Source organism: Ornithorhynchus anatinus, chromosome 3, assembly GCF_004115215.2.
Source record: "Ornithorhynchus anatinus isolate Pmale09 chromosome 3, mOrnAna1.pri.v4, whole genome shotgun sequence".
In the NCBI taxonomy this organism is placed as follows: Eukaryota; Metazoa; Chordata; class Mammalia; order Monotremata; family Ornithorhynchidae; genus Ornithorhynchus; species Ornithorhynchus anatinus.
Window position 1 is genome coordinate 4,309,867 of NC_041730.1, and position 24,076 is coordinate 4,333,942.

Here is a 24,076-nt window from a genome sequence, read left to right on the forward strand (position 1 = left end):
CCTCCATGTCCTCTACCTGGCCTCCGACCGCTCGCCCACGTCCTGCCATCGGCCTGGAACGGCCTCCCTCCTCATATCCCACAGACAATTCCTCTCCCCTCTTTCCAAGCCTTATCGAAGGCCCATCTCCTCCAAGAGGCCCCCTTTCCTCTTCTCCCGCTCCCTTCTGCGGCACGCTGACTCGCTCCCTTTCTTCACCCCTCAGCTCCACAGTACTTACGTCCATACCCGTAATTTATTTATTTATGTTACTGTCTGGCTCCCCCTCTAGACTCTGAGTTTGTTGTGGACAGGGAACGAATCTACTGAATCTGTTATATTGCTTATATTGTATTCATTCATTGAATAGTATGTATTGAGCGCTTACTATGTGCAGAGCACTGTACTAAGCACTTGAAATGTACAATTCGGCAACAGAGAGAGACAATCCCTGCCCTCTGTGAGCCCAGTGACGGGCTCACAGTCTAATCGGGGGAGACAGACAGCAGAGCAAAACAGAACAAAACAAAAACAAGACAACATTATCACGATAAATAGAGTCAAGGGGATGTACACCTCATTAACAGAATAAATAGGGTAATAAATAATAAATACAAATGAGCACCGTGCTGAGGGTGGGAAGGGGGGAGGGGGAGGAGCAGAGGGTGGGGAGGGGAGGGGGAGCAGAGGGAAAGGGGGCTCAACAGAGGGGAGGGGAAGGGGGAGGAGCAGAGGGAAAAGGGGAAGCTCAGTCTGGGAAGGCCTCTCGGAGGAGGTGAGCTCTCAGGAGGGCTTTGAAGAGGGGAAGAGAGTCAGTTTGGCGGAGGTGAGGAGGGAGGGCGTTGCAGGACAGTGGGAGGACGTGGGCCGGGGGTCGACGGCGGGATAGGCGTGAACAGGGGACGGTGAGGAGGTGAGCAGCAGAGGAGCAGAGTGTACAGACTGGGCAGTAGAAAGAGAGAAGGGAGGTGAGGTAGGAGGGGGCAAGGGGATGGAAAGCTTTGAAGCCATTTTTTTTTCTATTTCTTTTGGGGGGAGATAGAAGGGGTATTTATTTAGAGGGCTATAAATTACACAGGCAGAGACGAGGAACAAGGATACAGCTAGAGATACGTTTTTGGCTTTTGGGCTGGCTCCCTTTCTTCTTGGGCCTGGATTTTGAGATCCTCTTCCAGACGCTCTTTGGCTCGCACCACCTTCGACTGCAGATGAAAGGAGCCTCCCACAGACTTGTCATTCACTTTGAACAGGTGCTCGTAATTCTTTCGCATCTCCTCGGTACTCAGTTTGGACACACTGAGGATTCGCTGGGCCTCTTGGAGGCTAAGACCCGAGAGGTTGGAGGCAGCCGCGGACCGGTGCCCAGCTCACCCACGGGCATCGGCTGCCGCTCGGCTTGCTGCAAACTCCCGGCGGAGCGCTCGGGCAAAGGCCCGCCCCACCACCTGCACCCCCATCACGATGATCTGAGCCAGGTATTTGGTCACGGCGGGGCTGTGGGGCTCCGGCCTGGGCCTCGCCGCCTCCGGGGCCGCGGGGCCAAAGGGCGCCTTTGCCCACCCAGTGTTTAGGACAGTGCTCCGCACACAGTAAGCGCTCAATAAATACGACCGATTCATTGATCGATTGACTCAGCCCACGGATGAGATTGGGAATGAGCAGCCAGAGAGAAGACAGTGTCAGTGAAGCCAAGGTTGGATGACCTTTCCAGGAGAAGTGGCAGAGGAGGGATCAGAACCCACGACCTTCTGACCCCCAGGCCTGGGTTCTAGCCACTATACCATCTGTAAGCTCCTTGTGGGCAGGGATCGTTCTACAAATTCTACTATATTGAACTCTCCCCAAGGTTTAGAACAATGCTCTGCGAACAGTAAGCTCTCAACAGAGAAGCAGTTTGGCCTTTTGGGGACAGCATGGGCCTGGGAGTCAGAAGGACCTGGGTTCTAATTCTGATTCCATTACTTGTCTGCTTTGTGACCTTGGGTAGGTACAACATAACAACATAGACACATTCCCTGCCAATCCATGTAATATCCTACTAGTAAGCGCTTAATAAATACCACCGATCGATTGTATGTACCCTCCCAAGTGCTTAGTGTGGTGCTTTGCACGCAGTAAGGTCTCAATGAATATGTTTGAACGAATGATTGAATAAATACCCCAGCACTTAATAAATATCACAATTATTATGACTATTATTATTATCAAATGCCATCGAGTTGTTTCTGATTCATAGCGACTCTAAGAATAATTTTTTTTTTCCAGAACGTCCTACCTTCTGCCACAGTCTGCAACCTTTCTAACGGTTCTTCTGCTATCGTCGTTTTGGTCTCTATCCATCTAAGCTGCCGGTCTGCCTCTTCCACGTTTTCCCTGGATTTTTCCCAGCATCAGCGTCTTCTCCACAGAACCCGTCCTTCCGATGATGTGTCCAAAATAGGCTCATCTAAGTCGAGTCGTCATTTGGCCTTCCAAGACCACACCGCCTTAACTTGCTCCAAAAACCCATTTATTTGCTTTTCAGGCCATTCATGGTATTGGCAAAAGCCTTCTCCAACACCACATTTCAAAAGAATCGATCCTCCAGGGGTTGCCTATCAACCTTCGCACAAAACAAAAACTCCTCACTCTTGGCTTCAAAGCTCTCCATCCCCTTACCCCTTCCTATCTCACCTCGCTTCTCTCTTTCTACTGCCCGCCCCGCACGCTCCGCTCCTCTGTCGCTCAGGTCCTCACCTTCCCCCGTTCACACCTATCCCGCAGTCGCCCTCCGGCCCACGTCCTCCCTCTGTCCCAGAATGTCCCTCCTCAACTCCACCAAACTCTCTTCCCCTCTTCAAAGCCCTACTGAGAGCTCACCTCCTCCAGGAGGCCTTCCCTCCTTTCCCTCTGCCCCCTTCCCCTCCTCATTCCCCTACTCCCTCCCTCTGCTCTTCCCCCCTGCGACTCCCCTCAGCACTTGGGCCTATTCGTATATATTATTTATTACTCTATTACTTTTATTAATGATGTGCATAAATCTATAATTCTATTTATGTTGATGGGATCGATGCCTGACCACTTCTTTTGTTTTTTGTCTGTCTCCCCCTTTTAGACCGTGAGCCCTTCACTGGGCAGGGATTGTCTCTATCTGTTGCCGAACTGGACATTCCAAGCGCTTAGTACAGTGCCCTGCACATAGTAAGCGCTCAATAAATACGATTGAATCAACGAAAGCATGAATGATCCTGTCTATCCTGTTTTTTTCACTGTCCAGCTTTCGGTTCCATGCGACCATTTGTATTTTTGTGGCAGTTGTTTCATCAGCACATTTCATGATAGTTTTTTTCCCAGGTTCTTAATAATAATAATAATAATAATAATAATGTTGATATTTGTTAAGCACTTACTTTGTGCAGAGCACTATTCTAAGCGCTGGGGTAGCCACAGGGGAATCAGTTGTCCCACGGGGGGCTCACAGTCTTCATCCCCATTTGACAGATGAGGTAACTGAGGCAAGGAGAAGTGAAGTGACTTGCCCACAGTCACGCAGCTGACAAGTGGCAGAGTCTGGATTCGAACCCATGACCTCTGACTCCAAAGCCCATGCTCTTTCCACTGAGCCACGCTGCTTCACAATCTTCATGGCCAATCTTCCTAAAATGAATCTTTCTTGACTCTTAGTTCCTTTATTTTGTCGGCCGTTTCCATCATCAGCTCTAAACGCGTTAAAAGTCCCGATTGTCATCATCTGTGGTTTTTCCTGAAATGACATTCTGTCCAATATCATCAGCTAGTATCACTAAAGTTAAAATTGATGAATCCTCGCTCAGGAGACAATAATAAAACCTGCCTTGGGTTTGCAACAGCGCTTTTATTGGCAAAGCGCTCTCGCATCAATTAGTTCATTTCCAACCCTCACATCACCCCTGCGAGGTAGGGGAGCCGAAGCTGGCATCATTACCCCCGTTTTACAGACGGAGAAACTGAGGTCCAGGGAAGGGAAGTGACTCGCCCAAGGTCACACGGCGGGCGGGACTCGAACCCGGGTCCTGCGGCTTCCAGACCGGCGCCCTACCGCTCCCCCTACCGGCCTGGGAGAAGCCGGGGAAAGTCTCGTCCGCCACTCTCGCGAGATCGGCCCGGGGGGTGGGATCCACCTGAAGCCCCTCCCCTCCGGGTGACGTCAGACGGTCCCCTAGGAGACCGAGGGAGAGCGGCCCGCCCCCTCCCCCGTTGCCATGACCACCGGGCCGGAAGAGGCCGCCGGGCCCCGCCCACTCCGCGCGCCCCGGACGGCCAGGCAAGTGTCCTCGAGAGGGGCTGCGCTCCGCGCGCGCGGGGAGGGAAAGGGGGGGGGGGGCGGCAGGGGTGCGCGCGCGCTGGGGCGCGAGGCGGGAAAAGGCGCGAGGCGGCGGGCGGGAAAAGGCGCGTGCGCGGGCTCCCCTCAGGGCGGCGGGGCCTAATGGCGGCCGGCTTGGGGCCTGGCGGGAGCCGCCGACCCACCCCGGGCCCGCGGGGGCCGCAGCCGAGGCCCCGGTGACTCACGCATTCCCGCCGCCTGACCTCATCCCCGCACTCCCGCCCCAGGGCCCGCCTCCGGGACGCCCCACCTCGAAGGGGCCTTCCTCAGGAGCGATACATAACAATAATGATGGTGTTTCTTAAGCACCTGCTCGGTGCCCGCCATCGTCCCAAGCGTTGGGGTTGGCAGAGAAGCAGCCTGGGTTAGTGGCAAGAGCGTGGGCTTGGGAGTCAGAGGACGTGGGTTCGAATCCAGTCCCTGCCCCATGTCTGCAGGGTAGGCTTGTCCTTAACTCCCATTCTCTCTTGGACCCCCTCCCATCGGGCTTCCGTCCCCTCCACTCCACCGAAACTGCCCTCTCAAAGGTCACCCACCACCTCCTTCTTGCCCAATCCAATGGCTCCCACTCTATCCTAAACCTCCTCGACCTCTCAGCTGCCTTTGACGCTGTGGACCATCCCCTTCGCCTCCACGCCTTATCTCACCTTGGCTTCACGGCCTCCGTCCTCTCCCGGTTCTTCACTCGTCCCTCTGGCCGGTCATTCTCGGTCTCCTTCGTGGGCTCCTCCTCCGCCTCCCATCCTCTAACTGTCGGGGTTCCTCAAGGGTCAGTTCTCGGCCGTCTTCTGTTCTCCATCTACACTCCCTCGGGGAACTCATTCGCTCTCGCGGCTTCAACTCTCATCTCTCTGCGGCTTCAACTCTCATCTCTCTGCGGATGACACACAGATCTCCATCTCCGCCCCTGTCCTCTCCCCCTCCCTTCGGGCTCGCATCTCCTCCCGCCTCCGGGACGTCTCTACCTGGATGTCTGCCCGCCACCTAAAACTCAACATGGCCAAAACTGAGCTCCTCATCTTCCCTCCCGAGCCCGGTCCTCTCCCTGACCTCCCTATCACCGTGGATGTTACGACCGTCCTTCCCGTCTCTCGGGCCCGCGACCTCGGTGTCCTCTTTGACTCGTCTCTCTCGTTCACCCCACGCATCCTATCCGTCACCGAGGCCTGCCGGTCTCACCTTTACAGTATCGCCAAGATCCGCCCTTTCCTCTCCGCCCAAATGGCTACCGTACTGCCACGGGCTCTCGTAATATCCCGGCTGGATAATCGTGTCAGCCTTCTCTCCGATCTCCCTTCCTCCTCTCTCTTCCCCGCTCCGGTCTATTCTTCACTCCGCCGCCCGGCTCATCTTCCCGCAGAAACGCTCTGGGCCTGTCACTCCCCTTCTTAAAAACCTCCAGTGGCCGCCTATCGACCTCCGCACGAAACAAAAACTTCTCACTCTAGGCTTCGAGGCTCTCCGTCACCTTGCCCCCTCCTACCTCTCCTCCCTTCTCTTTCTACTGTCCACCCCGCACGTTCCCCACCTGGGACAACCTGATCACCTTGTATCCCCCTGCACTTAGAACAGTGCTTGGCACGTACTAAGCTCAATAAATACCGTTATTATCGTTATTATTATAAGCAAATCAGGCGGGGGACAGTCTCGATCCCCATTTGACAGATGAGGGATCAGAGTACAGAGAAGTGTAGTGACTTGCCCAAGGTTAAACAGCAGACAAGTGTTAAGCACCTACTCTGTGCCAAGCACTGTGCTGAGCGTGGGGGTAGGTACAAGATTAGGACTGATACAGCTCTGCCTCACATAATAATGATACTTAACAAATACCATTATTATTATTATCATTATTATTAAGTGCTTACTATGTGCCAAGCACTGGGGTAGATACAAAGTAATCAGGTTCTCCTTTGTGGGGCTCACAGTCTTTATTCCCATTTTACAGATGAGGTCACTGAGGCACAGAGACGTTCTGTTTCCAAATTGTACACTCCAAGCGCTTAGTACAGTGCTGTGCACGTAGTAAGCGCTCAATAAATACTATTGAATGAAGTTTAGTGACTTGCCCAAGGTCACAGAGCTGACAAGCGGCAGAGCCGGGGATTAGAACCCATGACTTCTGACTCCCAACCCCGGGCTCTTTGCGCTCTAGACTGTCAGCTCGTTGTGGGCAGGGAATGTGTCTGTTAAATCGTTGTACTGCCCTCTCCTAAGCGCTTAGTCCAGTGCTCTGCACACAGTGAGCGCTCAATAAATACGATTGAGTGAATGAAAGAAGGGGAAAGCAGCTGGGTCCTGAGCACAGGGCGGAAGGGCAGGTGTCAGAGCGAGTCAACCCAGGATCCGACGCCACCGTGCCGGGGACGGGCCCGGCCTGTCCCACTGCCTGTCAGCCCCACTGACCGTCTGCCCCGCTGCCCATAATAATAATGTTGGTATTTGTTAAGCGCTTACTATGTGCAGAGCACCGTTCTAAGCGCTGGGGGAGATATAGGGTCATCAGGTTGTCCCACGGGAGGCTCCCAGTCTTAATCCCCATTTGACAGATGAAGGAACTGAGGCCCAGAGAAGTGAAGTGACTTGTCCCAGGTCACACAGCAGACAAGTGGCAGAGCCGGGAGACACCCAGGTCCTCTGACTCCCAGGCCCCGGCTCTATCCATTAGGCCACGCTGCTTCTCGGATAATCAGGTCAGACACAGTCCATGTCCCACAAGGTGCTCAGAGTCTTGATAATCATAAGAAATAATAACAATTGTACTATTTGCTAAGCTCTTACTGTGTGGCGGGCACTGTACTGAGCACTGGGGAGGATACAGGCAAATCCCACTGGACACAATCCCTGTCCCACCCGGGGCTCCCGGTCTTAATCCGGGAGCTTCTCTATTAATGCTTAATAGAGAAGCAGCGTGGCTCAGTGGCAAGAGCCCGGGCTTTGGAGTCAGAGGTCATGGGTGCGAATCCCGGCTCTGCCCCTTGTCAGCTGGGTGGCTGTGGGCGAGTCACTTCACTTCTCTGGGCCTCAGTTCCCTCATCTGTAAAATGGGGATTAAAACCGTGAGCCCCACGTGGGACAACCCGATCACCCTGTATCTCCCCCAGCGCTTAGAACGGTGCTCCGCACAGAGTAAGCGCTTTATAAATACCAACATTATTAATCCCCATTTTTACAGATGCGTGAAGTGAGGCCCGGAGAAGTCAAGTGACTTGCCCCGGGTCACACAGCGGACAAGGGGAGGAACCGGGATTAGAACCCAGGTCCTTCTGATTCCCAGGTCTGAGCTCTGTCCACCAGGCCGCACCGCTTCTGTACTAAGCACTGGGGTGGACCCAAGTTAACCGGGTTGGACACGGTCCCTGTTCCTTAGGTGAGTCCCCTGTGAGACGGGGACCGTGCCCAACCCGATTAGCTTGGATCCACCCCAGCGTTGGGTACAGTGCCCGGCACACAGTAAGCGCTTATTAGGACTGTGAGCCCCACGTGGGACAACCTGATCGCCTTGTATCCTCCCCAGCGCTTTGCACAGAGTAAGCGCTTAACAAATGCCGTCATTATTATTAGATACACTTAAAAAAAAAAAGAGAACCGAGACCCAGACCGCCGGCGGGGTGTGAGGTGCATCGGGCCTGACCTCTGACCTCCCCGGGCCGGGGACGTTGACAGTCGGACCGCCGCCGGAAGGCCGGGATCCCCGGTGCACCCCGAGAGCCTGCCGGACCTCGGCGCGCCGCCCGCTTTGATCCGGAGCCTCTCCCGGAGACCCCGAGGCCCGTCGACGGAGGCGGCCGCGGCCGCCCGGAGCGTGGCGGCTCGCCGGCTGGGGAGACTGGTTCCCTGGGGTGACGTGATTCCGGTCAGCCCGGGGCCTCGCCGCCTCCCCGCCGGCCTCCGTCCACCCAGGCCCCCGTGCCGGGCCCGTGCTGACGGTAACTCCACCCCTTCCACCTTGGGCCGTCTGTCGTATTTACCGAGCGTTTACTGTGTGCAGAGCACTGGACCGAACGCTTGGGAGAGGACAAGAGAACAATAAACCGACACATTTCCTGCCCACAAGGAGCCGACCGTCTAGCGGACGAGCTAACCATCCCGGCAGCTCCGGGCCGCGGGCCTGTCGCCGACGGCTCCCTGGTACCCGCTCCCTTACTTCCTTTCCCCTCGGACCTCTTTTTTTCAATCTTTTTTAAGCGCTTACTTGCAGCTTGGCCTAGAGGCTCGAGCCCGGGCCTGGGAGCCTCCCGCTCCGCCCCTTGTCTGCTAAGCGACCTCGGGCCGGTCGCTTCCCTTCTCTGGGCCTCGGTTCCCTCATCTGTAAAATGGGGATTGAGACTGCGAGCCCCACGTGGGACAGGGACGGTGTCCAGCCCGATTTGCTCGTGTCCACCCCAGCGCTTAGTACAGAAGCAGCGTGGCTCAGTGGCAAGAGCCCGGGCTTGGGAGGCGGAGGTCGTGGGTTCCAATCCCGCTCTGCCACTTATCAGCTCTTTGACTTTGGGCAAGTTACTTCACTTCTCTGTGCCTCAGTTACCTCATCTGGAAAATGGGAATTAAGTCTGCGAAATCCCACGGGGGACAACCTGATGACCGTGTATCTACCCCAGCGCTTAGAACAGTGCATGGCACATAGTAAGCGCTTAACCAGTGCCATCATTATTTCAGTGCCCGGCGTGTAGGTAGTGCTGAACAGATACTACCCACACACTGAGCGCTGGGGTAGATACAAGGTAATCAGGTCTTATACAGTCCCTGTCCCACGTGGGGCTGACAGTCTTCATCCCCGTTTTGCGGATGAGAGAACCGAGGCTGGGGGAAGTGAAGTGACTCGCCCAAGGTCACCCAGCAGACCTGTGGCGGAGCTGGGACTAGAACCCAGGTCCTTCTGACTCCCAGGCCTGGGCTCTATCCACTAGGCCACGTGCTTCTCATTAGATATTATAGGTGACTTGCCCAAGGTCACCCAGCAGACAAGTGGCAGAGCTGAGATTAGCACCCAGGTCCTTCTGCCCCCCAGGTCCGGGCTCCCTCCATTAGACTGGTGGGTCTCCTCCTTGGGTGGGGGCGGGTCTGGGCTGTGGGCAGGAATCGTCGCCGTTTATTGTTGTACTTTCCCGAGCGCTTAGAACGGTGCTCTGCACGCAGGAAGCACTTAATAAATAGAATTGAACGAATGAATGGCCCGGGTCCAGCTGAGGGTGTCCAGCGGGTGCCCGGCCCGGGGGACCGGCGTGGCGGGGCTCCCGGGGGCTCCCGCCGCCCCCCGGCCCGCCCCCCGGCTCATCGCCCCCTGCCCCGCCCCCAGCAGGACGCCCTCCCGCCCCCGCCATGAACGTGGACCTGCAGTGCGAGCAGCTGAGCGATGCCCGCTGGGCGGAGCTCCTGCCTTCCCTCCGCCAGGCCTCCGTCATCAGGTCGGAGCGGACCCTCCTCCCCCTCCCCACCGGACGTCGGGGGTCCCACCGGGTGGGCGGAGCGGAAGGGGACGGGAGGGGAGCGGGGGCCGGGGGGGGGCCCGGGGCGGAGGGGGCGTCGTTTCCTCCCCGGGGTGTTTCGGTGGGGCGGGGGGTTGACCCACCTCGGTCCGTGCCCCCCGCCCGTCCCCCCGCACCTCCCCGCGCGCAGGCTGGACGACTGCAGCCTCACGGCGGCCAAATGTGAGGCCCTGGGCGCCTCCCTGCTGGCCAACGCGGCCCTGACGGAGCTGATCCTGCGCAACAACGAGCTGGGGGACGCGGGGGTCCGACACGTGCTGCGCGCCCTGCAGGGCCCCCACTGCGCCATCCGCAAGCTCAGGTCAGCGCCCCTTCCCGCTCCGTCCGCGTGTGTCCGTCCCAGCCCAACCCCCTTCCCCAGCTGCCCTGATCCTCCTCCCCCCGCTGGACCAGAACGGCCTCGGGATGGAGGGCGCTTGTGTGCACCAGCCGGTCAGTGTTGCGGACGGAGCACCCGCTCCGTGCCGGGCACGGGACCGAGCGCCCGCTCCGTGCCGGGCGGCGGACCGAGAGCCCGCTCTGGGCCGGGTCCCGGGCCGACCACGACCACGGGGCTTTCCCTGCCCCGGAGGGGCTTCCCAGGCCAGCCGGGGCGCGCGAGCGTGTCCGTGCCGGGGCCGGGGGCCGTGGCCGCCGGCCACCCCCGTCCTGGTCCCCCCCGTCCCCCCCGGGTCCTGAGCCCCTCTGACGGCAGCCTGCAGAACTGCTGCTTCACGGAGGCGGCCTGCACCGAGCTGCCCGCCGTCCTGCGCTCGCCGGCGCTGTCGGACCTGCAGCTGAGCGACAACCCCCTGGGCGACGCCGGCCTCAACCTGCTGTGCCAGGGCCTGCTGGACCCCAAGTGCCGCCTGGAGACACTGCAGTGAGTGCCCGGCCCCCTCTCCCCCAACCCCGCCGGGGCCCTCCGGCCTCCCCGCCGGACCCTGCCGGTCCGGCGCCCACCCCGTCCCTCCTGTCAGGCCCGCGGGCCTCCGCCCGTCGCCCCTCGCTACCAGTTCGACCCTCCCCCCGTTGCCCGCCTCCGCCCGCACGGGCGGCCCCCTCCCCCTCGACCACACCGATCTCCCCTCCTCGCGGTCCGTCCCCCACCTTCACCGTCCCGAAGGGCTTCCACGACCCGGCTTGACCGCAGCCCGGCAGAGAGGGACGGACGGATGGACAGAGGGAGGGAGGAGGGAAGAGGAAGAGAGGAAGGGGCAGGGACCTTACCCCTTCTTACAGCCGAAGAAACAGAGGCCCAGAAAGACTGTCAGTTCCCCAGTGGTATCCACTAAGCGCTCACTATATGCGGAGCACTGTCCACTAAGCCTTTGACGATGATGACGACGGTGTTGGTTAAGCGCTTACTATATGTGCCAAGCACTGTTCTAAGCACTGGGGTAGATGCAAGGTCATTCGGTTGTCCCACGTGGGGCTCACAGTCGTCATCCCCATTTTCCAGACGAGGTAACTGAGGCCCAGAGAAGTGAAGCGACTCGCCCAAAGTCACCCAGCTGACAGGCGGCGGAGCCAGGATTAGAACCCACGACCTCTGACTCCCAAGCCCGGGCTCTTGCCACTGAGCCACGCGGCTTCTCAAGTGCTTTTCACACTTGGGAGAGGGCAGTAGAACAGAGTTGGTAGACACGTTCCCTGCCCACAACGAGCTCGACTAGCAGTCGGTCGCTGTATTGAGCTCTCACTATGTGCAGGGCACTGGACTCAATAATAATAATAATAATGTTGGTATTGGTTAAGCGCTTACTATGTGCCGAGCGCTGTTCTAAGCGCTGGGGTAGACACAGGGTAATCGAGTTGTCCCACGTGGGGCTCACAGTCTTCATCCCCATTTTACAGATGAGGGAACTGAGGCACCGAGAAGTCAAGTGACTTGCCCAAAGTCACACAGCTGACTCAATGCCTGGGAGAGGGCAATAGGGCGGCGTCGGCAGCCCCCGCCCACAAGGAGCTTGCAGCGTAGGGGGGCAGCGGGTCGGGGCAGTCCGGCCGCCGGGGCGTGGGGTGGAGGGTCTCCCGTGCGGCCCCCCGGGCCCACCGTCCCCGTCCCCCCCGGCCGTGACGGCGCAGGCTGGAGTATTGCGAGCTGAGCCCCACCAGCTGCGAGGCCCTGGCCACCGTCCTGCGGACCAGCCCCGTCCTCAAGGAGCTGACGGTCAGCAACAACGAGCTGGGCGAGGACGGCGTCCGGGCCCTCTGCCGGGGACTGCTGGACCCCCGCTGCAACCTGCAGACCCTCAAGTGAGTCCCCCGGGCCGCCAGCACCCCCGCGCCGGACGGAGCGGGCGCTTAATCCACGCGCGCAGCGCTGGACTAAGCGCTTGGGAGAGGGCCGTAGAACGATAGTAACGATCATAATCGTGGTATTTGCGAACCGCTTACTAGGTGCCGGGCCCTGCGCTAAGCTCTGGGGTACATACGAGGTAATTGGGTCGCAGAGGGTCCCTGTCCCGCATAAGGCTCACGGTCTTCATCCCCATTTTACAGATGAGGCCCAGAGAAGCGAAATGACTCGCCCAAAGTCACACAGCCGACAAGTGGCAGAGCCAGATTTAGAACCCAGGTCCTTCGGGCCCGGGCTCTGATAGTCGTAATAACGTTGGTATATGTTAAGCGCGTACTGTGTGCCGAGCACGGTTCTAAGCGCTGGGGGAGATACAGCGTAATCAGGTTGTCCCACGTGGGGCTCACGGTCTTCATCCCCATTTTACAGATGAGGGAACTGAGGCACCGAGAAGTGACTTGCCCACAGTCACCCAGCTGACGGGGCGGAGCCGGGATTAGAACCCATGACCCCCCCGACTCCTAAGCCCGTGCTCTTTCCACTGAGCCAAGCTGACACTGAGCTTTATGGTCTAGACTCCGGCGGGCCGGCGGGGCTGAAGCGGGGGTCCGGCGCCCCCGCCGGGCGCCTGACCGTCCCCGTCTCGGGGGGTCCGGCAGGCTGGAGGGCTGCGGGGTGACGGGGGCCTGCTGCCGGGAGCTGAGCAGCGTCGTCCGGCACAAGGAGAGCCTGCGGGAGCTCTGCCTCGGGGAGAACAAGCTGGGGGACGCCGGCGCCGCCCAGCTCTGCCAGGCCGTCCTCAGCCCCAGCTGCCAACTGCGGGCCCTCTGGTGAGTCCGCCCGGGCCCCACGCCCCGCGCCCTCGCCCCGGGGGGCCGGCGGGGAGGGAGGGAGTCGGCCCCCGGGGTCCGGGCCCGGTCGGGGGGCGGGCGTGCTGAGCGCCCGCGTCCGCCGCGCCCAGGCTGTGGGAGTGCGACCTGTCGGCGGAGAGCTGCGGGCCCCTGAGCCAGGTGCTGAAGGCCAAGGAGTCGCTGAAGGAGCTGTGCCTGGTGGGCAACGAGCTGGGAGACGCCGGGGTCGAGGTCCTCTGCCAGGGCCTGCTGGACCCCAACTGCAAGCTCGAGTCCCTCTGGTGAGCGCCGACCCTCCGGCCCCGCGGACCCCGGGCGTCGGCCCACACGGGGTCCCGTCGGCCCGGCCGTCTGTGAAGTGGGTACCGTGATAGTGACGACGATGATGATGATGATGATGGTATCTGTTAAGCGCTCACCGTGCGTCCAGCACCGTACTAGGTGCCGATCAGGTTGGACCCAGTCCCTGCCCCTCCTGGGGCTCAGGGTCTCCATCCCCATTCTACAGGTGAGGCAGCTGAGGCCCAGACAAGTGAAGTGACTTGCCCCAGCTCACCCAGCGGACTAGGGGTGGAGTCGGGATTAGAACCCGGGTCCTCCTGACTCCCAGGCCCGGTCTCTGGCCACCAGGCCCGGCCCTTCTAGACACCGGGGTGGAGACGGGTTAGGTCGAACACGGCCCCCGTCCCGCATCCGCTCATTCATCCGATCATATTGATCGAGCGCTTACTGTGTGCGAAGCACTGTACTGAGCGCTCCCGGGGCTCCCGGGCTACGTAGGAGGGAGAACAGGCATGGATTCCCCTCTTTCCGGATGAGAGAACTGAGGCGTGGGGAAGTGAAATGACTGGCCCGGGGTCACCCAGCGCACGAGCGGCGGAGCCAGGGCGAGGACCCGGGACCTGTAACCTCCCGGGACCTTTAACCGCCCCGCCCCTCCTTGCCAGTCATTAGATGCCCACACCCCTGGGCGAGGCGGGGGGCAGCCCTCCGGGGTTTGACCCCCCCGAGTCCCCCCCGGCAGGGTGAGGACGTGCGGTTTGACGGGGGGCTGCTGCGGACCCTTGGTGTCCATGCTGAGCAAGAACAAGCGTCTGCGGGAGCTGCAGCTGAGCGGGAACCCCCTGGAGGACACCGGCGCCCAGCAGCTCTGCCAGGCCCTGCTGCTGCCCGACTGCCCCATCCAGACCCTGCTGTGAGCCCCGCCCGGGGGAGGGTGGGGCGGGAGGGCCGGCCGGGCGGGGACGGCGGGGCCGGGACGGCGGGGCCGGGGCGGGCCGCGACCCAGGACCGGACCCCCCGCCCCCGGCGTCCCTCAGGCTGGGCAACTGCGAGCTGTCGGACGCCTGCTGTGCCACCCTGGCCTCCGTCCTGCTGGTCAACCGCTCGCTCAAGGAGCTGGACCTGAGCAACAACATCATGGGGGACCCCGGCATCAAGCAGCTGGTCGCCAGCCTCAAGCAGCCCGACTGCCGGCTCGAGCAGATCGTGTAAGCGGCCGCTCTGCCCACCCCACGCCCGGTCTCCCGCCAGAATAATAATAATAATAATAATAATAATAATAATAATGCCATCCGTCAAGCGCTTGCTAGATGCCCGGCACTGTCGTAAGCGCCGGGGTAGATCCAGAGTAGTCAGTCGTCCCACGTGGGGCTCACAGTCCTCATCCCCGTTCTGCAGATGAGGTCACTGAGGCCCAGAGAAGGTCACGCATTTCCCCCCCAACCCCCAGATCGTGAACACGGCGGAGGTCGGCCCCGCAACCTCCCAGACACCCCTCCGCCGCCCTGCCGGAGCTAATTCTCGGCCAGGCGGCGGCCGTTACGGAGCGCTTAGTCCGGCGCTCCGCACCCAGCCCTGAAGGTGGTGTTAGTCACCGAGCCCCCGGCAGACGGAGATGCCCGCAGACGTGATCGGGAAAGGGAAGGAGAGGGGGCTGCCCGCCGGGCTGGGGGTCCCGGGCTGGGGAGGGAGCCGGCAGAAGGAGAGGCCCCCGAAGGACCCCTCCCCAACCCCCCAACCGCCGTCCCGTCCCCAGCCTGTACGACATTTACTGGACGGACGAGGTGGAGGACGAGCTGAGAGCCTTGAAGGAGAGCAAGCCTGCCCTCAGGATCGTCTCCTGAGACGACGTGAGGACCCGGCGGCCCGGACACCCTCCGCCCCCCCCGACCCCGCCTGTCCGTAACGGTTCGCGCCCCAAAGACGATCCCCCGCCCCCCCGCCTCGTAACCAGCAGCCCTCACCCGCCTTCCTTCCCTCCCAGAGACCCAGGCCCGGAGCGGTCTCTCCCTCCTCCTCTCCCAGTCGGCCCGGCCCCGGTTGGGGCATGGGGGGACGTGGGTGGGGGGTCCGCCCGAGTGGGAGGTGCCCTGCAAACAGGAGAGAGACCGAACGCGGCCCCTGGAGGAAGAGGAGGAAACTTGATGGGAGATTTCGTACTTTTGTCTAGAGAGAAATAAACCTTTGAACCTGTCATTTCTGCAAAAGAAAGTTTATACTTAATAAAGCGATTTTTGCAAAGAGGACCAGAGCCGGGCTTCTCCCCCTGGGGCGAGACCTCCCCGGGGTAGGGGTGGGCACGGGCGGGCAAAGGCGCGGGCGCACGGAGGAAAAAGAGGGGGCGGGACGACGGGAGGAGAGGAGGGGGTGGGGTGGGCCAGGGGCGTCTTCATAACCACCTGGAAAAGCACCACGGTAACCTCCGCCCCCTTCCTTCCCGCCCCCGAGGGTCCTCGCCCCCCGACCCGCTCTGTGCCCACCGGACTGAGGATATAAAAGCTCTCGGACCCCTCCGTCCCAGTGAATCGTATTTATCGAGCGCTTACTGCGTGCAGAGCACTGTCCTAAGCGCTTAGGAGAACACACTATAACCCCCCTCCACTGAGGTCCCCGCTCCCAGCATAATCTGTGCCCTCCGGGCTGGGCACGATCTGTTAAGTGCACACTATGTGCCGGGCACTGTACTAACCGCTGGGGTGGCTCCAAGCGAATCGGGTTGGAAGCAAACCCCGTCCCCCGTGGGGCTCCCCGGCTCCCCAATTTACAGATGAGGTCACTGAGGCCCAGGGAAGTGAAGTGATTTGTCCAAGGTCACACGGCAGATAAGTGGTGGTGCCGGGATGAGAACCCAGATCCTTCCGACTGCCGGGCCCCGGGTTCTAGCCGCTACACTGTGTCCCTCCCCTGCCGAGACAGACTATTCTGTGTGTTTTTTATTTTGTTAGGCGCTTAACTGCGTGCCCGGGCACTGTACTAAGCGCTGGGGTGGATACAGCCAGATCATTGAACGTTTCATCCTTCCTGATGTCTGCCTGCAGCCCCCTCTCCCCGCTTCGACTCTTACAGATCGTGAGCCCCTGAGGGAACTTGCTTAGTTCCCACCTGGATATTCTCTCCCAGTGTTTAGTGAAGTGTTCTGCACACAGTAAATGCTTAGTACACCCTACTACTGCTTAAGCAGCGTGGCCTAACGGCTAGAGCACGGGCCTGGGATTCAGAAGGTCCTGGGTTCTAGCTCCAGCTCTGCCATCTTGTCTGCTCTGTGACCTTGGGTGAGTCATTGGAGAAGCAGCATGGCGTAGGGGATAGAGCCCGGGCCTGGGGGTCCGAAGGTCATGGGTTCTAATCCCGGGTCCGCCACTCGTCTGCTGGGTGACCGTGGCCAAGTCGCTTTGCTTCTCTGCGCCTCAGTTCCCTCATCTGTCAAATGGGGATAGAGACTGTGAGCCCCACGTGGGACAGGGACCGGGTCCAACCTGATCTGGTTGTATCCACCCCAGCGCTTAGTACGGTGCCCGGCACGTAGTTAAGCGCCTGCAGCGTGGCTCAGTGGAAAGGGCACAGGCTTGGGAGTCAGAGATCGATCATGGGTCGAATTCCGGCTCTGCCACTTGTCAACTGCGTGACTGTGGGCGAGCCACTTCACTGCTCTGTGCCTCAGTTACCTCATCTGTGAATTGGGGATTAAGACTGTGAGCCTCACGTGGGACCACCTTGATGACCCTGTATCTACCCCAGCGTTTAGAATAGTGCTCGGCACATAGTAGGCGCTTAACAAATACCAACATTATTAAATACCATCATTATTACTATTTAACTTTTTTGTGCCTCAGTTCCTTCATCTGTAAAATGGGGATTAAGAGTGTGAGCCCCGTGCGGGGCATGAATTGTGCCCAAATTGATTGCCTGTATTTACTGCAGCGCCGAGAACGGTGGCTCGCCCACAGTCAGGCTTAACAAGTGACACAATTATTATTGTTAGAAGTTATGGTGTTATTAGAAGCAGCTTGATTTAGTGGAAAGAGCCCAGACTTGGGCGTCCGAGGACCTGGGTTCTAATGCCGGCTCTGTCGCTAATCTGTGTGAACTTGGGCGAGCCATTTCGCTTCTCTGTGCCTCAGTGACCTCATCTGTAAAAGTGGGGCTGAAGACTGTGAGCCCCACGAGGGACAACCCGATTTCCCTGGAGCTCAGAACAGTGCTCGGCACATAGTAAGCGCTTAACAGAGGCCATCATCGCTATTATTACCAGGCAGGAGCGAGGGCACCGAGGCCGGCCCCGGCCTGTACCAGCGAGGGCACCCTTGCCCTCTCCATCCTCGTCTCCGGCCCCGGGAGGCCGACAGGCCTGTGTCCCCCACTTCTTAGCCTGAAGCTGAGAAGCGGGGCGGCCCAGTGGGTAGAGCCGGGGCCCGGGCGTTGGAAGGCCCTGGGTTCTCATCCCGGCTCTGCCTCTCCTTGGGCAGGAAGCGGGTGGGATCGAGGCCAGGGCTTCCGGGCCGGGCGCTGGAGCGGAAGCGAAGAGAAAGTCAGCCAAGTCTCGCTGGGCCCGGACACGAGGCCCCTCGGCCCCTCGGCCCCTCGGCCCCTCGGCCCCTCGGCCCCTCGCCATTCCCCTCGGGGCCCCCCACCACGTTCCCTCAGCGCCCCCCCACCCTCGGGATTCCCTTCAGACCTCTCACCCTCAGTGCCCCCCATGATGTCCCTCAGAGCTGCCCTCCTTTCTCTCAGAATTCTCCTGCTTTCCCTTAGCATTCCCCTCCGAACCCCCTGCTTTTCCTCAGAGGTGCCCTCAGCACCCTCCATTTTCCCTCAGCCTTCCCCTCCGAGCTCCCCATTTTCCCTCAGCCTTCCCCTGGGCGCCCCCCCGCCCCGCTTTCCCTCAGCAGCCTTCCTTCCCCTCAGGGGCCCCCGGTTTCCCTCGGCATCCTCCATTTTCCCTCAGCAGGCTCCCTTCCCCTCGGGGCCGCCCTGCCGCCGGCCAGCGTGGCCCGGTGGCGAGAGCCCGACGTCGGGAGTGGGAGCACGTGGGTCCTGCTCCCACCCCGCCGCTCTCCTGCAGCGTGACGTCGGGCAAACCGCTTCCCCTCCCGGGAGCGCCGCGGGGGCCGGCCTGGCGACCTTCGACGGCCCCCCGGCGCTTCGGACGGGGCTCGGCCCGGACTCAGCGCTCCCCGAACACCGCCCTTCCCTGCCCTCGGCTTCCAGGCCGCCGCCCTCCTTTCCTTTCCCCCCAGCTTTGCCTCAGCGCCCGCCCCCTCCAGGACGCCCTCTCCGGGCTGCCCTCCCCTCCCCTCCCCTCCCCTCCGCATGCATTCATTCATCCACCCACCCACCCACCCATCCATTCCATCGATTCATTCATTCATTCCATCGTCTTTACTGAGCGCTGACTGATCGCGCTGCCCTCAGCGGCGGCCCGCACAGCCTCCCCCCGCCCCGCTTTCCCTCAGTCTCCCCTCCCTTCAGCGCCCCCTCCCGCATGGTCTCCGCTGGCGGGCGGCCCGCACAGCCCCCCCCCCCCCCCGCCCCCACCTCCCCTCAACGGCCCGCACAGCGCCCCGCGCCTCTCCCTCAGCCCCCGCCCCCGCGCCCCCGCGCCCCCTACAGGACGCCCTATCGGCTCCCGCACAGCCTCCCGTACGGGCCCCGCCCCGCCCCAGCGCCCCCTACAGGACGCCCTGTCAGCGCCCCGCCCCGTCTTAGCGCCCCCTACAGGACGCCCTATCGGCGCCCGCACGGCGAGCCGCGCCTTTCCCTCAGCGCCCCACGCGGGCCGGGCTCCGCCCCAGCGCCCCCTTCAGGACGCCCTGTCGGCGCCCGCACAGCCTCCTGCGCTTTTCCCTCAGCGCCCCCTTCAGGACGCCCCGTCAGCTGCCCACGCCTTCCCCCTTAGCGCCCCGCCTCGCTTTAGCGCCCCCTTCAGGACGCCCCGTCAGCGCCCCACGCCTTTCCTTTAGCGCCCCCTTCAGGACGCCCCGTCAGCGCCCGACGCCTTTCCCTTAGCGCTCCGCTTTAGCGCCCCCTTCGGGGCGCCCCGTGCCTATCCCTTAGCGCCCCCTTCAGGACGCCCCGTCAGCGCCCCGCCCCGCTTTAGCAGGGCGGGGAGAAGAGAAGAGAAGCAGCGTGGCTCAATGGCAAGAGCCCGGGCTGGGGAGTCAGAGGTCATGGGTTCGAATCCCAACTCCGCCGCTCGGCAGCTGTGTGACTGGGGGCGTCACTTCTCTGTGCCGCAGTTCCCTCATCCGTAAAATGGGGATAGAGACTGAGCCCCACGTGGGACCACCTGGTCACCTTGGATCCCCCCCCCCCCCAGCGCTTAGAACGGCGCTCAACAAATGCCACCATTATTATTTAGCGCCCCCTGCAGGACGCCCTGCCAGCGCCCCGCTTTAGCGCCCCCTTCAGGACGCCCCGCCTCCCTCTCTATTCTGCTCATGAGGCGTGCATCCCCTTGATTCTATTTCTCTTGATGAATTTGTCTCGTTTCTGTTTTGTTCTGCTTTGCTCTCCATCTGTCGCCCGACTGGACCTTCCAAGCGCTTAGTCCAGCGCTCTGCACCTAGTAAGCGCTCAGTAAATAGGATCGACGGCAGGAATCCTCCTCCCCTCCTCCCCCCACGGCCGGGGAAGGGTCAGCGGGCGGGGCCGCCCCGGGAGGCCAATCATCCTGGGCCTTCTCGCCCGATTTACCTTAATCGCCCCCTTCCACCCCGCCGGGGGCAACCCTACTTCTTTGTAACAGTAATAATAACGATGATTGTATTTGCAAAGCGCCTCCTAGGTGCCAAGCGCTGGAGGGATACAAGCAAATGAGCTTGTCCCCCGTGGGGCTCCCGGTCTCCATCCCCATTTTCCGGATGAGGGAACCGAGGCCCAGAGGAGTGAAGCGACTCGGTCCAGGTCACACGGCGGACCAGTGGCGAGCGGGGACCGAGCCCCCCCCTTCCCCTCCCCGCAGCACTTGAGCATAGCGCAGATACGATACTCGTATTTATAAATGAATACGATACAGTAAATACGATAGAATGAATGACCGATTAGAACCCATGACCTCTGACTCCCAAGCCCGGGCTCTTTCCACCGGGTCACGCTCTTCGCATCCACCCCGACCCTTAACAATGACGACGGTATCTGTTAAGCGCTTACTATGTGCACAGCACTCTTCTGAGTGCTGGGGGAGATAGAGGGTAAACAGACCGTCCCACGTGAGGCTCCGGGTCTCAATCCCCATTTTCCAGATGAGGGAACTGAGGCCCAGGCCAGTGAAGTGACTCGCCCACGGTCACACAGCTGCCAGAGAAGGAACTCGAACGCATGACTTCTGACTCCCAAGCCCGGGCTCTTTCCACTGAGCCACGCTGCTACTGGGCCTGGCACGTAGTAAGCGCCCACCGGCTACCCTGATAGTCGTAAGAACCGCCACGGTGGCGTGAGGGGTGCGAGGAAGGGGCCGGCCAGCCTTCGGCGTCCGCGCCCCGCCACTGCATCAGACGGAAACTCACCTTCGGCTTTAAACCCCTCCGCCGCCTTGCCCGCTCCCACCTCGCCTCTCGCTGCTGTCCTACCACGCCCCAGCTCGCACTCGTCCCTCCTCTGATGCCAACCTTCCCCCTGGGCCTCCGTTTCGACTTCCTCGCCGCCGCCTTCTCGCCCAGATCCCACCGTGGCTCTCCCGCCTTTCTGCAAGGCCCACCTCCTCCCAGAGGCCTTCCCCGACTGAGCCCTCCTCGCTCTCTCTATTCACCCGCCCAACGCTTACGTCCAAACTACGCCCGGAGTTGGGAGTCAGAGGACATGAGTTCGAATCCCCAGCTCAGCCGCTTGGCGGCTGTGGACAAGCCGCTTAACTTCTTTGTGCCTCAGTTCTCTCGTCTGTAAAATGGGGATTAAGACAGGGAGCTTCACGTGGGACAACCTGATGATCTTGCATCTCCCCCAGCGCTTAGAACGGTGCTCTGCACAGAGTAAACGCTTCAATACCAACGTTATTATTATCCCTGTGCTTAGAAAACTGCTTGGCACCTAGTGAGCGCTTAACAAATACCATCGTTACGGGGACGCGGCGTGGCTGCCTGGGAAGAGCACGGGCTTGGGAGTCAGAGGGCATGAGTTCTAATCCCAGCTCCACCCCTTGCCTGCTGTGTGACCTCGGGCAAGTTAACTTCTCTGTGCCTCAGTTACCTCATCTGTAAAATGGGGATTAAAACAGTGATTGTCCCGTCCCCGTCCCCCCCCCGTGGGAAAGCCTGCTTATCTTGCATCTACCCTAAGCACTTGGAACAGTGGCTGGCACATAGTAAGAGCTTAATGAATACCCTTGGGGAAGCAGCGTGGCTCAGTGGAAAGAGCCTGGGATTCGGAGTCAGAGGTCATGGGTTCGACTCCCGGCTCTGCCACTCGTCAGCTGTGTGACCGTGGGCGAGTCACTTCACTTCTCTGGGCCTCAGTTACCTCATCTGTCAAATGGGGATTAACTGGGAGCCTCACGTGGGACAGCCCGATCACCCCGAATCTACCCCAGCGCTTAGAACGGTGCTCTGCACATAGTAAGCGCTTAACAGATACCAACGTTATTATTATTATTATCATTTCTATTAGCGGGTCTCCCCCTCTACGGACTGTAAGCTCACTGTGGGCGGGGAATCCGTTCTATCGCCGGGCTCTACCTTCCTAAGCGCGTGGTACAATGCTCCGCGCACAGCGAGCGCCCAACGAATACAACCGACTGACTGGACGTCGTCTGCGGTGCCAGGTCGGGGCTCGCCCACCCCTCACCCGTCTCGGGCCCGGCCGGGAGGCCGACGTAGGGGTCGGAAGCCGCGGCCGGGAGCGCGGAACCAGGCGACTGCGGAACCGGTCCATCCTCTTTATTCGTTCCGTCACCTCCAAGGCGAGAACGTCCCAACAGCTGCACGTCGGACGCGAGGGACGCCGGTCGGGGGCTCACGGGGCGCCTCGCTCCGTGGGACCTCCCCCCACGGCTCGGCGGGCGACGCCTCCCCCCTCCCCGCCGCGCTGGGGGCGGACTCTGGGTGTGCGAGTGTGTGTGTGTTGGGGGGGGGCGGGGGGCGACGGGGGTCCCCCCGGGCTGGTCTAGAAAATGCGTATAAATAAGTGAGTTTAAATAAACGCTCCAAAGGAGAGGGCTTTGGAAAAGAGGGTTTCCCGGCTCAGATTAGGCCACTTCCCCGGGGGGCGGAGGTTCTTCGAAACAATCAGAGTCCCGATCGATTTTGGCCGTCCCGCTGAGTGGGGGCGGGGGCCAGGGGCAGCAGCAGTAAGGGTGAGTTGAGTCATCCCCCCGGCCTGGCCCGCTCCCACCCCGACCTCTCTCCTTCCACCCGCTGTGCTTGGCAAAGGCTTAGCGCCTGCCCCCCCGACTCCCCCAGGGGCCCCCGCCACCGCAGAGACCCGGCGGGGGGGAGACGGGGGCCCTCCGCTCGAGGGCCCTCCGCCCGTCCGGGTGTGAGAGCGGTCCAGGTTGGGAGGGCGGGGCGGGATGCGCAAACTGCACCCAACTGAAAAATGGAGCGGGTGGGGCGGGGCGAGCCGGGCGAGGGAGGCGGCCATGGGGTGAGCGCGGGCCCGCCAGCTGGAGGCCCCGCGGCAGAGCCCGGCGCCCGCCGGCTCCCGGTCCCAAGCGGCGGAGGTGACGTCCCCGCGGGGGTCCACCTGGGCTCCGCCCCGCGACCGACCCCGCCCCGCTCCCTGGCCTCTTTTGGGCTGCGGGCACGGCGACGCCGAGGCACCCGCCGGCCCCCCCCCCGGCCCGCAACCGCCGCCGCCCGGGGGTGGGCGGGGGTCCACGGACCAACTGCTTCCATGGGGCTGTTTGTTCTCCTGGTTTAAAAAAAAGAAAAAAAGGGGGCAACCTGTTCCCGGGTGTGGGTCGCGCCTCTTCGCCAGGTGCAGCTTGAAGGGCACTTGGGTCACGGGCACCAGCGGGCACCGAGGGGCCGCCCCGGCCCTCCCGGGGGAGGGTGGGGGGGGGGGCGCGGGGAGGGGGCCCGTCAGTCGACGGGCGGGGGGGGAGATCTAGGTCGCTACTCCGCGGCTCGACACCCCCGCTGAAGAGGTACAAAACCCGTCGGTTAGACGCACGCAGTCAGGCACACGCACGAGCACTCACACTCACACACACGGCATTAGTGTTTGGGGCCGGCCAGGGGACCGGGCCACGGGTCCGGGCCGCCCGGCGGAGGGCGGGCACGGGGTTCCCCGCCGCCTCCCGGGGCGCGGAGGCTCCGGGCTCCCTCCTCCGGCATTCACGGCGCGGCGGGGCGCCGGCCGACGGGCTCGGGAGGAGGAGGAGGAGGAGGAGGGGGAGGAGGAGAGGACGGAGGGAGACGGCGGGGCGGGGGGGGCCCGCCCGAGGGGAGTCGGGGGGCGAGGGGGCGGCCGGCAGTTGCCGGGATTAGCCCTTGGCATCCGGCGGCAGGTCGGAGGCTCTCCTTCCGGCGGGGGCGGCTCCCCCGCCGTCGCCCTCGGGCCCCAGAGTCCCCCCGCCGCCGCCGTCTCCGTCGGTCAGGGCCCCGTCCCGGTCGTCCTTGTGGCCGCGGGTCTCCCGCTTCTGCCTGCGGATCTCCTTGTAGCGCAGCGTGATGTCCCTAAAGGCCCCGGCGGGAGGAGGGGGAGGAGGGAGAGGGCCGGCTCTTCCCCTTTCCAGGAGGAGAGCCCACCCGCGCCAGCCCCCCGGCGGCGGGACGGGGGCATTCCCGACCTTTCGGGTTTCGTGGGGATCTGGTGATCGTAACCGCGGCATCCGTTGAGCGCTCCCGACGTGCCAGGGGCCGTTCTAAGCGCGGGGGCGGATAGAGGATAACCGGGTCGGACGCCGTCCCCCACGGAGCTC

At 61.6% G+C, this 24,076-nt stretch overlaps 2 protein-coding genes and 1 pseudogene across 5 annotated transcripts in view; 1 reads left to right on the forward strand and 2 right to left on the reverse strand.

Moving 5' to 3' along the window:
• Window positions 1–1,018: 1,018 nt before the first annotated feature.
• On the reverse strand, window positions 1,019–2,319 carry LOC114810304 (annotated as a pseudogene).
• A 1,873-nt stretch (window positions 2,320–4,192) lies between these two features.
• On the forward strand, window positions 4,193–15,465 carry RNH1 (ribonuclease/angiogenin inhibitor 1). 2 transcript variants are annotated; one of them, XM_029061206.2, is made up of 10 exons: window positions 4,193–4,261; window positions 9,621–9,726; window positions 9,938–10,108; window positions 10,502–10,669; window positions 11,875–12,045; window positions 12,748–12,918; window positions 13,050–13,220; window positions 13,964–14,134; window positions 14,259–14,429; window positions 14,978–15,465. In XM_029061206.2, the coding sequence occupies exons 2-10, from the start codon at window positions 9,641–9,643 to the stop codon at window positions 15,063–15,065; spliced, it is 1,368 nt and encodes a 455-aa protein (XP_028917039.1). In that variant the 5' UTR covers window positions 4,193–4,261; window positions 9,621–9,640; the 3' UTR covers window positions 15,066–15,465. The 2 variants fall into 2 exon arrangements, with proteins under 2 accessions (XP_028917039.1, XP_028917040.1); XM_029061207.2 differs by lacking the exon at window positions 4,193–4,261 and adding an exon at window positions 8,352–8,449 and having other exon boundaries at window positions 9,618–9,726.
• Window positions 15,466–22,075: 6,610 nt separating this feature from the next.
• PTDSS2 (phosphatidylserine synthase 2) overlaps window positions 22,076–24,076 on the reverse strand; it is a 38,802-nt gene continuing 36,801 nt past the window's right edge. For all 3 annotated transcript variants that reach the window (XM_029060786.2, XM_029060787.2, XM_029060788.1), the window contains one exon: window positions 22,076–23,831. In XM_029060786.2, the coding sequence (XP_028916619.1) occupies window positions 23,639–23,831 (193 nt within the window). In that variant the 3' untranslated portion in view covers window positions 22,076–23,638. The remainder of the gene's footprint in view (window positions 23,832–24,076) is intronic.